Source organism: Ovis aries, chromosome 9 (genome assembly GCF_016772045.2).
Source record: "Ovis aries strain OAR_USU_Benz2616 breed Rambouillet chromosome 9, ARS-UI_Ramb_v3.0, whole genome shotgun sequence".
In the NCBI taxonomy this organism is placed as follows: domain Eukaryota; kingdom Metazoa; phylum Chordata; class Mammalia; order Artiodactyla; family Bovidae; genus Ovis; species Ovis aries.
The window spans coordinates 79,087,009-79,099,162 of NC_056062.1; the positions used below are offsets into that span (position 1 = coordinate 79,087,009).

A 12,154-nucleotide genomic window follows, 5' to 3' on the forward strand; every position below is an offset into this window, starting at 1 on the left:
GGAGAGGAGAAAAAAAAAAAAAAGGATTAGGTCTTGGAAAGTAAGATACGACATCAGAAGAGAAGAAAGTGGGGAGTTTTCACCCATGAGGCCGGATGAGACCATAGGGTAGCAGCCTTGAGGACGTCTGACACATACAACTTCCTTAGTACCTTGTGCAGTAAACCCTCAGAGGCGGGCCGGGAGAAGGCAGAGTAGAGGCGCATTAGGGCATCCTGGAATGGTAAAGAATCCTCCTGCCCATGCAGGAGACAGGAGTTCGATCCCTGAGTTGGGAAGGTGCCCTGGAGAAGGAAATGGCAAGCCACTCCAGTATTCTTGCCTGGGAAATCCCATGGATGGAGGAGCCTAGCAGGCTACAGTCCATGGGGTCGCAAGGAGTTGGGCACAACTGAGCAACTAAACAGTAAGAGCAGCATTAGAATAAACATTTGCCTTCCTTCCTGAAGCTGCTTAGTACCCTCCACCTGCCCCCTGCATGGCAGCATGAGAGCCTGGATTCATCGTCTAGATTAACCACGGGCAGGCAGATTATTTTACTTTCCTTTAGGAAGCATATTTCCAGTTTTCAGGAAGAAAATGGCTATAAGCTGATTTTTGTAAACCCACTGGCACAGAAATAGTTCAGAATTAAACCATTTCCCTTTAGTTGATAAATGTTGAGCTAGCTATCGGGCAGTTTTAGTAAGCTTACTACAGTTTTAAGTTCAGAACAGTTGGCGGAGTGTTCAGTGCATAAAAGCACTGAATCTCATTTCTCCACCATCCCAAAGCATGCCTTTTATTTGTAACTCTATTTTAATGACTCACTGGATCCTGCTGTTCCCTCGGTAGAATGTTTCATCTTTGCTGATATAAAATCTGTCTGCTGCCAAATAGAAAAATCCCAACCCCAGTCCTCTACACACTACACACTGACCAAATGTGGCGGCGGGGTGGCTTGGGACGAAAGGAGAGGTTTGGAGTTTAGGTAGAATTTGAAACCTCTTCATTCTACAGCATTCTTTGCCTACCCGTACTGTATCTCTGATGCACTTCAGATCTGTATCTATATCTTTGCCTACATGTACTGTATCTGTGATGCACTTCAGTTTTATCTTTCATTTCCTCCCAGCAAAGAGGGAATTAAGGAAACATGTTTTTTCTTTACTTTGCATACTGACTGGCTAACTGGCCTTACTGCTCAACCTCCTAGAACCAACCACAGAGAGCTTGACCCCTGTCAGCAGTTTGGCTTGCCCTCGGTTCTCAAGCACCTGTCAGACTGCTTAAGAAATAGCTTTACCTGGGGTTCACTATTCTTGACTTTATAGGTGACTTCATTTGAAATATACCCATATATAGAAGTGTTTGAGGTTGTGATAGTATTCTTTGCATTCCATACAGAGGCATAACATTAGAAAAGGATATAGCGCTGCGTTAATTTTCTTACTTCTTCATTTGCAAGGTTCTGGAACATTATAAGGTTTTCACATTTGCATTGATCCTGTTTTTCTTCCAAAGGACTTCCTAAGAAAGCAGATGGAAAGTGTTCACCTCTATAACCCACCAGACTTCCCAGACACAACTGTGATAGGACTGAATCAGCACATGGAGGAAACCATAATGAAAGCAATGTTCAACTTCTTCCATGTGGCAAGATCCAGTAGATATCAGAGCTGTATATGCGTCCACTGCTGCAGTGGCCTTTATTGTGGACTGCGGGAAGGCTGCTGCAGTTTCTTCTTGTTTATTTTTTTAGTTCTCCTTTTTCTTAAGTTCTTCTCTTCCCCACCCCACCTACCACCTACTTGCTCCTTTCCTGTCCTCCCTGACGCTGAGTTTGTTGGCAAGTTGATAGCAAGCTACCTTATAGTAATATTTTACTTGGAATTACCTGAGGATTTTGTTGAATGGAAAACTTTTTGTGTAGACCGTGCAAGATTATCTTCTTCAAACAGATATCTGTGTTGCACTGCAAAATTAGAACAGGAAAGTAGGTCTCGGATATTTATGGTGACTGGCTCAGATTCTGTAAAGAGAAAGAAAACTGAAGTCAAACCTGTTTAACATGGTTGTGGTTATAAAACAGCCATCAGCTGTCAGAGTAGGTCACTTGTTATTCCTAGAATGAGGTACATAGCTTTTCTTTAGGACATAACGATGGCAGAAAGACCATCAGCAGAGAGGCTTTTAGCAACTATGGCTAAAAAAGGGTAGAGTAAATGTTTCCTATGTGATGGAGGGGGAAAAGCCATAGTTAATGTAATTCAGATCTTTCTTACTTACACTTCATTTGTCTGAGGGGAAACCAGGGTGGAAGCAGCCACCGAAGATTCTAAAAATGTTGCTTTTAAAAAACATACCTGTTGGCTGGTGGACCCTGTTTGGCAGTTCCCCTGCTGGGGAGTCCTGTCTTCCATCAGAGTCTTCCAGAGCTGAGAGGTAAAAGGCAACCAGAAGAGTGATAGTTGTCCACATGGGTGCATATGTTCTTAGGAAACTGGTCCCAGACCTACTGTTTACCTGCCTGCCCCTACCCAGGATGTTCTGGTCTGATTCGGTAACACCACCAATTCAGAAAAGCAGTCGGTTACCCCAATAACCCAAGACCTTGCAGAGGCATTCTCTCCTGTAAGAGAAGCCTGGACCCTTTAAATGCATCTTCTTACTTAAGAATGTCCCCCTAAATATTATGTCTGGAAAGTAGGGTGGGAAAAAAGTTTGTCCAGTTACTAAGTTGCATTGGCAGCAGCTCCACTTAAATAAAAGAGCTTGGAGGCTAAACATCAAGTTGCATTAGAAATCCGAGAGGCCTTCCCTTCCTGGCCCCCTTCATCCCAGTGCTCTTTGCTGGGGAGGAATAAGACACATCACTTTGACCGGGATTTTACTGGCCACTGAACCTGGGATGGGAATAAAAGGAAAAATGGGCAGAACTGCTTTTCCGGTCTCCCTGCATTATACACGGAGTCAGACAAACCTGGGAGAACTGCTCTCTATAAGCACACCGGCACCATAGTGAACCGGAGGAAAGCACAAGGGGCTCCTATATATAAGAACATCTAAGTTCCAAAGGGCAGCCTAATGTTCTGTAAACTGAAGCAGTCCATGCAAGAGGCATTCTTTACATTTTTATCAGTGGGCTTGGAAGGACTTCCATCCCTTCCACTCTAATTACAGGTGTATCCCGAAATTGTGCATCAGCTTTCCTGATTTACATAACTGTTGGTTGTAGTTACATGATCATCTCCGTAGGGTTTTTGTGAGGATTAAGTATGCCATGTGTTAAAACACTGACTACACTGTTCAACACAGAGCAAATGCTCAAGCAATTTATTAGCATTATTATTAGCTATTAATAATAGCTAATAAGTATAGTATCCTGAGAGTCCCTTGGACAGCAAGGAGATCAAACCAGTCAACCCTAAAGGAAATAATCCTGAATATTCATTGGAAGGACTGATGCTGAAGCTGAAGCTCCAATACTTTGGCCACCTGCTGCAAAGAGTCGATTCATTGGGAAAGACCCTAATGCTGGGAAAGATGAAGGCGGGAGGAGAAGGGGATGACAGAGCGTCAGATGGTTGGATGGCATCACCAGCTCAATGGACATGAATTTGAGCAAACTCCAGGAGATGGTGAAGGACAAGGAAGCCTGGCGTGCTGCCGTCCATGGGGCCGCAAAGAGTCGGACACGACTGAGTGACTAATACTTTCATTTTCAATGTGGGCTATTACTGTCTTCTCTCTCCCCTATTCTACATTTTGTGCCTACTGTTTCCAGACAGCACTGGGCCCTGCCCACAAGGGAGGCACTTTTCTGAGCACTTTGAAGGAACGGATTGAGAATTTCTCATTCAAGGGTTCGCGCTGCTGTTTGCTAAGCTCTCTGCTAGACGTAACCTGCAGTACCTTCGCAGATGCCTTTCTGCAGTTTATCGCTTATCTCTCCCATTGTGCTGAAGTCTTCCGCATAGAAGAGATGCTTTTCTGTGGGCTCAGAGGCGATCTCTTGCAGCTCTTCCTCAATGGCTTTCCCTACCCCCACAGCATACATAGTTATACCTAAGGTACAAAGCAAATGAAGAACAGGGTAGTTACACAGACAGAAAACAAACGTAGGGTTACCAGAGGGGAAGGGATAACCTAGACGCTTGGGTATATAACAGAGATACACTACTATACATCTTGTATAATGGGGAAGAATCTGAAGATACTGAACATAGTTCCTTGTGCTATACAGTAGGACCTTATTGTCTACTTTATATATACATATATATATATATAAAAAATATGTATGTATTATCTGAATCACTTTGCTGTACACCTGAAACTAATACATGTTGTAAGCCAACTTAAAAAACAAACAAACACAGTAGTGAGAGTTGTGTTCCCAGCATCTGGAAGTTGTATGTTCTGCCCTCAGAGCCAGCTGGATATTAATAACTGGTGTGATGTGAGGCATCCATGTCAGCCTCCCTTGCTTTTTCCACCATTTTTATTTTGGCGTTGTGAGCAAAAGACAGTGATCCCAGAGAGGAAGAGGGGGCACTGAGGAGAGGCTGGGGAACCTGACCACCGACCTGCTCAGCTCCGGACAAGGTCATTCGCAAATCTTCAACTTTCCCCTGAATTAGTCTTGTGGATAAAGTCAAAAAGAACACTATCTCATGGCTTACTAAATAAGAATCTCCTCTGGGAGAATTCTTAAGAAACAGGTCAGTTTATGACCTTGTAACCTAGTTTCTACTTGTCAAAGGTACAGATAGTAAGTGACCTGCGGCCAAATGAACCTTTTCTGCCTACCCCTCTTGGGAGGATAAAGCCTTGTAAGAAGGTGCTAAGCTGAAAAGGAGAATCTGCAGACCACTGGAAATCTAAGTGAAAAAAAAGAGAACAAACACAAGTATCAACTTTAGATTTCAACAGGCATGTGAGAGTGTTCCAAAAGCTTTTATAAACAAAATTAATCATTAGATTCTCTTCTCCAATATCCTCTTCATTTGAAAATTAAACATTAATAAGAACTTAAGTTCTGCTTGATTTTCAACATTTCTCAGCAGATATCGTACTCTGGCTAATTCATTAAACTAGATTTAAAAAAAAAAAATAGACAATAAAATGGCCCTTTAAGTCAAAGGGCAAGAATTGTGCCTCATTCTAAAGTCTATGTAAGGTCAACAGCCAAGTTCAGCATATTTGTTTGAGAGCCCAGTGACTTTACACACAGTCTCCTAAAAAGGATAACTACTATTTTAAGATTGTGTTCATTATACATAGGAGTAATTAAATTAATCAGAGGAAGTCACTTTAGATAAGTCTTAATTGATTTAAGAACCAAGCATATATCTGTTTCTCCCACCACCCGCCTTTGGAGGATTTGTGGAAATTTGAGTGGGGGAGAGAGTAAGGTAGGTTGGCTTCCATAAGACAGATAAAAGGACTAACCACTGTCTTTGGAGACAAGGTGTTGCCCCAGTACATTCTAAGAATGCAGGCTAGAGGGGTTGGTGGGTTTGACATGAGCTCAGCTAAGCTAGTCCAGAAGCAAGGAAACCAGGTGTGAGCAGCCAGTTTTACAATCTACCCGGCTGATTCAGGCAGGACACTTTTGGGGGCTCCTGTGCTTTGGGGGCTCAGAAAAGAAGAATAAAGAGTGAATAAGCAGTGTCAGTAAAATGGCCCCTTCACAAAGGCGGTGACTGAAGGTTGAGGTGAACCAGCCTCTCTGTGAGGAGGAACGGAGCTCACCAGCGGCACTTCAGCACTTTGATCCTTTGTTCCTTCACTCAGCAAGGATTAGTCACACAGGTAGTATGTTCCAGGCCTGACTGAGGCACTGACTCCATAAAGTTGGTGCACACACTTTCCCCCTCATAGGAACTGCTGAAGCCATGTACTCTCGACAAGTTCTTAAAGAAACAGCGTTCAAGCAAACTGCTTCACGACCCTCAGGTCTTCCCGTCTTCCCAAGGAATCCAGACACTTTCCCTCAGGCTGTCTACCCACCATCCTAGCTTCGGGGTTTCCTTTTGCCAAGAGCCATATTCCTCTGCCACATTTGACATCTATAGTCACACCTCAAAAGCAGCATAGTCAAACATCTAAAGCAACCTCAAGTCCCCCCGGCATTATACATGGAGTCAGACAAACCTCAAAGAGGCTAAGCTTTACTGAGCAACAGAGTTTAGAGTCATGATCTCATCCGACATTTTGATTTTCTCAAAAGCTCACTTTTGCCTCCTGCAAACACAAGACTACTTGCTGTCTTAAAGGCTACTGCACTCCCAGTATGTTCACTGGTAGTGTTGCTTAAAAAAAAAAGGTATATTACTCCAATAAAAAATTTAAAAATTAAAAAAATGTTGGTAAGAGCTCCTCCTACTAGGAATCTATTTTTAACCAGTTCTTCAGGTGATTCTAAAACAACCGGACCAGTGTCTGGGAAGCATTGTTTATTTTTCTGGTTAAACAGCACATGTAGGGTTGATTCTCTGCTCTGGAGGTCACAGCCTGGCTGGTAAATTGTCACAGGAGATGATTACTCAGGTGTGACCTGTGTGCAGACTCCCTTACAGTCCACAAGACTTTGGCATCCCTGTGGGGTCCCTTTAAGGCCACTAGGTGGCAGTTTAGTAAAGGTGTGTAACCGCAAGCCATTCTGTCCCCTCAAGGAATCTCACTCCCATGCTCCCCCACCCCAATGTGACCACCAAGCGAGTTTAAGAAACCTGAACCCTGAGTGGGGCAAAACACATCCCATCCCATATTACCACTGGTCTGGGCTTTACTGGCCCACTCGGAGACGTCGTCCTGAGCCCGTCCGTCCGTGAAGACGATGGCCACTCTGGGCACCCGTGCGGAGAGAGGCCGGGCCCCTTCTACTTGGGTAAAACTTCTCTCAAACATATGTTTCAGGGCCAGCCCGGTCATAGAGCCCTTGCCCATGTATTTCATGTGGGCCACGGCTTTTTTCATGTCTTTGGCCGAGCTGAAGTTTCTCAGGGTAAACTCTGTGCGGACCAGCGTGGAATACTGGAGCAGCCCTACTCGAGCAGCTTTGGGAGAAATCGCCAAGGAATCTATAATTCCAGTGACAAACTGCTTCACAATCTCAAAATTATCTTCTCCAAGGCTCTTGGACCCATCGATCACAAAAACCAAGTCAATTGGGCCTTCAGTGCATCCTACGGGAATAAAAGGAAAGTTGTAATGGTTAAATGATTTAAAAAAAATTATGCACAAGAAGAGAAGGAAATTACACTTCCACTGGAGGCATAACTATTTTGGAGAGCTATTTTTATTCTTTAGATAGTAACACGAGATAGACACAAAGTGTTAGAAGAGTCACAAACAACCATAATGTTCACAACTGCCTTTATGTGTGGCAATTTTAAACAATTGTCAAATTGTTAAAAATAGCATTTTCCACAAGCAAAAACACATGGCAGATACACAAATTGGAAACCAGACCCACACTGTACCCCGGATCACCAGCAGTCAGGACTGTGTGTAGAGTACCTTTAGGGCCTGATAGCACCCCCAAAAGATTCCAAAAACTTTACTCCAGGAGAGTGACATCACCCCAGGGCTGGCATCTGACACACACCAGACTTGGAGATTCTTCCAGTTCAGCTCAGTCACCTCGATCTTCTAGGGAGCTTTCCTCATAGCCCAGCTTGTGTTTGTTACTCTCTGTGTAGCCCTCACACTACTAATCTGGTCAACAAAAATTGTTTATTGAGCTCCTGCTTTGTGTAAGGCAGTCAGTGCGGCAGGACCACAAGTGACCAAGGCAGAGTCCCACACCGTGTTGTCCATAGTGCAGCATGCAGCGTGCCACACTGCACAACAGCCGGCTAGCTGAGTGTCAGCTTCCTCCTCTAGTGCACCAGTTCCTGCTCAGCAGGAGCCATTTCTCATTAATTTCTGTACTTCCAGTACCTGGTACACAATAGTTGTTCCAAAAATGCTTGTTGACAAAATACACGAAGGAGGTGGTATCCATTCGGCAGTACAACCGCTAAGTACCCTCTTCACCATTTTTTTTTTTTTTTGGCCCCGTTGCACAGCCTGTGGGATCCTACCTACCCGACCAGTGACCGAACCCAGGCCCTTGGCAGTGACAGCTGAAGTCCCAACCCCTGGACCGCCAGGGCCCCATCATTGACCTTTTGAAGTTTTAAAATGAACTGTCAGTGTGAATTCCTTACCTACATGGACGTTTTCCAGGCACTTCAGATGGCTGACAGTAAAAGCTTTATGCAAATATGTTAGCAAGCTGGGTATAGAGAGATTTTTTTGCTATTTAGGGCTGCGTAAGAAAAATTTACAGACCCCAGATGGATGATCTCATATCAAGCGGTCCACAGTATGCAACATTCTCTTTTACATATCAAGGCAGTTGTCTAACACTTGAAAGTGAAGCACAGCAATATTAGGAAGTAAAGACACACACATGCAAAAGTATTTCTATTCTTGGCCCGACTAACATGCTAAAATAATTGTGTGTGTGTGTTGGAAGAGTTGGGTTCCCGTCTTTCCCCTTTTAAGCGCTTGTCCTCATTACTCAACCTATTGACTTCTTGCTAGTGAAAGAGGAAATGGCCAATTCAGAACTTCATTTTCATTCATAGCCTGAATCTCAGGCAGCGTGCACCTGGCTCTCTAGCAGATTTCATAAATAGTGGAATAATTTTTCAGCAGCGAATCTATTTTCTCTTTTCCCTCATATATTATTTTCTTAGAGAATAAAACGAACACCTGCAGCCTCCCTGCAGGGAGCGGAGCAGACGACTTCAGCAGCAGGAGACAAGGATCCTAGATGGAGCGGAACAGCACCAGGGCGGGAGGTGCCGTTTTCTCACTTTGACAGCCCGGCTTGCTGGCTACCTATCTGCAGGAAGGTCACTCAGCTTTCCTTGAATGTTTTCTTTTGGTAGTTGAGTCAGTGAGACTGGAGCAGAGCTGTGATTTGCTTTCTGAGCTTAACTTTCAGAGCTTCAGAAGTTCGGGTTTGGACAAGCCCTTTAAAGGTCACTGGTCCAGCCCCCTTTAAAGGTCACTGGTCCAGCCCCGCTGTTGCTCATATCTTTACTGCAACTCTATTGCCATTCACTCAGCCTGGGCCTGAACAGCTCTTCTGATACGGAACTCACCGCCTTACCACGGAAGCCCCGTCTGCTCACAGCTCTGCGGTGAGGATGACAGTAGCTATCATTTCTCAGGCACTGAGATGGTGCCAGCACTGGGCTAAACACCTGTAAACACACGATGCCATGTATTTCTCACGACGATTCTATAAGGTGTTATCCTAATATCATAGGAAGAAATTGAGACTCAAGAGCAGTTAAATAATTTCTCCAAGGTCACACTAATGTAGGAATAGTGGGTTCAAATTCATGAAAATCCGTAAGATCAAAGCTCATGATCTTAACTAATTAATCACACAGTTTCTCTGAGACAAAGTGTCTTTGTCCCTGTACTGAGCTGTGGCTTTTCTCCAATGTCCTTTCTTTCCCCAGGGTTTGGGGGATGCCCTATAAATAATGGATGAGGTGACTGTCACTTTGGTATTTGAAAGGTACCTCAAGTCTTTCTTTTTCTACATAGATCCCCAGTTTCTTCCTTTATTTTTCACTTGACATCATACTGAACTTCTTCACCATGATGCTTTCTAGATTTTGTCTCTATCCTTTATCTTTCTTTTTTTTTTTCTAAAAAATATTACATGCACATGGAACCAAGTTCAAACACTACGAAGGTTATCTATATCTAAATCTCTCTATCTACGTCCTCCTCTATAGCGATACCTATCTTGAGAGAGAGAGTATGTTAGAGGGAGCCTTTTGCAAAATACATCAAAGGTAGCACTATAAAAACCACTCGATACCATGCTTTTTTCATTTAAAATATCTTGAGGATATATTTAGAGCTGCTTCATTCCCTTTTTTCATATTTATTTATTTATTCTTGGCTGTACCGGGTCTTTGTTGTGGCTAGTTGGAGCTATTCTTTGCTGCAGTGCTTCGGGCTTCTCGTCTCAGTGGCTTCTCTTATTGCTGAGCACAGCCTCTAGGTGCCTGGGCTTCAGTAGTTGCAGCAAGTGGGCTCAGTAGTTGCGATGCAGGGCTTGGTTGCCCCGCAGCATGTAGAGTCCTACTGGACCAGGGATCAAACCCGTGAACCCTGCATTGGCAGGTGGATTCTTACCCGTCGGACCTCCAGGGAAGTTTTGCTTCGTTCCTTTTACCAGCCGTATAGTATTCTAATGTATAGATGCACCATGATTTCTTTAATCAGCATCTTATGAATAGGCACTTATTTCCCATTTTTCTCTACAAATAACACTGTGCAAAATATTCCCTCATATGTGGACACATGTACTTCTCTGCAGCATAAACTCCTAGAACTGCAACTGCCTTCCTTTATTTATTTTCCTGTGAGTTTGTTTTTATTTTTATTGGGCTCTAGGGGATAGTTGGGAAATAACTCTGCAAGTTATGCCTCACTAGGGAAATAACTCTGCAAGTTACGCCCCACTAGGGAAATGTCCATTCTGTTTTTCCTGGGATAGTTTTCAGAGTGTTTTCTTTCTCTTGGAGCCACTGCTCTTGCTGGTAGCAGCATCTTCAGGTCCGCTGCAGAGTGGCTTCCCCTTGGAAAAGAATTTTTCCTCTTTTTTCTCGGGGACCCTCTTGTTTCCTGACTCTTTCAGGTCACCAACTGGTTCCTCTTTGGGGAAAGATTTCTTCCTCTTGGAAAGACTTCCACTGCTGGCTGTCTCTTCAAGATCACTACTAACCAGCTCCTTCTTGGAAAAAGGTTTCTTTTTCTTGGGTTTGCAGAAGGAGACAGACGGGTCTTCCATCCCATCCTCCTGAGGAGCCTTCTGGGGCTTTCGATTCTCTTTGGGTCTTTCACTTGTCTCCTCACACTGCTTTTTTCTGGCGATGCCAGGGCAATGGCAGCCAGTCTTTTCCTTCTTCAAGCGTTTCTTCTCCTGTTTCTCCAGCTTTCTAGGAATCTCATCAGCTGCTTCCTCTGCCTGAACCACTGTCTCCTCCACGACATCCAGATTCTTTTGTGGAATCTCTCCCGTCTCAGAGAAGGACAGCCACTCCCCAACTTGTTCTCGAAGCTCCTCCCCAAATACACTGGGGCCGGGGGTTACCTCAGAGAAGCAACCATTTCCTGAGGCAGTCCCACATTTGTTTGCCAGGTATCAGGAGATGCAGCCTTTGTTTTTTGGCAGCTGCTTGGCCAATGAAGCTAGAGTGGAAAATGAGGCCATACTTTGGGGTGTTACTCCCTGCTTTCAGAGCTCTGGAAACGTGGTCCCTTTGCTGGGCCAGGGAATCACTCATACACCAGGACTGGGCAGGAACTGCCTTTAAAATATCTGCCAAATTGCCCTCCTAAAAGTTGTACCAATTCAGACACCTAGTGATAAATTTACAATTGCCTATTACAACATATGTTTGCCAATGTAAGGAATCATCAAACTTACTGAACTCCGATAACCAAAAGGTAGAAAATGTATTGTAGCTTTAATCTCTCATTATACATTTTCCTTTTTCTTTTATGTCATGTTCAGAAAATTCTCTACTCTGAGATTATAAAATAACTCTCTCAAGGCTTTTTCTGCCACTTTAGAGATATTATTTTTTAAGTTTAAAAGCACAAGTCTTACCTCCCTCATTCCTGATATTCTTATTCAGCTAGGATCACTCTAGCCTCTTAGCTGATAGTGAACTTCCTGTCAACTGAAACCAAAAGTGTTTTCACAGGTGCAGTTAAGCTCTCTTCCCCATTCATTATCTATGCATACACATTTATATCTATGGTAGAAGCAGAGGTGAGGGATTTACTTCCTGCACATACTCCAAAAAGCAATTGCTCCCAAACCAAATTAAAGCAAGAAAAACCCAGTTCAGATCACTTACTTTTGCACCGTCTTCCATCCTCAGCTAGAATAAATCCCTTTGAGCATTTGCAGATGTAGGAATTGCCACGGTTAACACAAATGTGTTCACAGCCATGGTGGGTCGATTTGCAAACATCCTTCCCTGAGGGTAACATAGGAAGTGAAGCAACCCCATCAGTGTAGAAACGAGCTGGATTGAACAGTCATGTCAGGACAGATCATGGAAATAAACCATTAAGACCTCCA

General features: G+C 43.8%; 1 protein-coding gene across 2 annotated transcripts in view; it reads right to left on the minus strand.

Moving 5' to 3' along the window:
* The window catches only part of MATN2 (matrilin 2), a 166,542-nt gene that overhangs the window by 915 nt on the left and 153,473 nt on the right, over window positions 1–12,154 (minus strand). Inside the window, exons 13-18 of one of the 2 annotated variants that reach the window (XM_027973190.2) lie at window positions 11,928–12,050; window positions 6,756–7,169; window positions 3,895–4,047; window positions 2,346–2,417; window positions 1,877–1,954; window positions 1,411–1,509 (exon numbers count right to left, since the gene is read on the minus strand). In XM_027973190.2, the coding sequence (XP_027828991.1) occupies window positions 1,411–1,509; window positions 1,877–1,954; window positions 2,346–2,417; window positions 3,895–4,047; window positions 6,756–7,169; window positions 11,928–12,050 (939 nt within the window). Of the gene's footprint in view, window positions 1–1,410; window positions 1,510–1,876; window positions 2,012–2,345; window positions 2,418–3,894; window positions 4,048–6,755; window positions 7,170–11,927; window positions 12,051–12,154 lie in introns of both variants that reach the window. The other variant, XM_027973189.2, reaches the window with a different exon arrangement.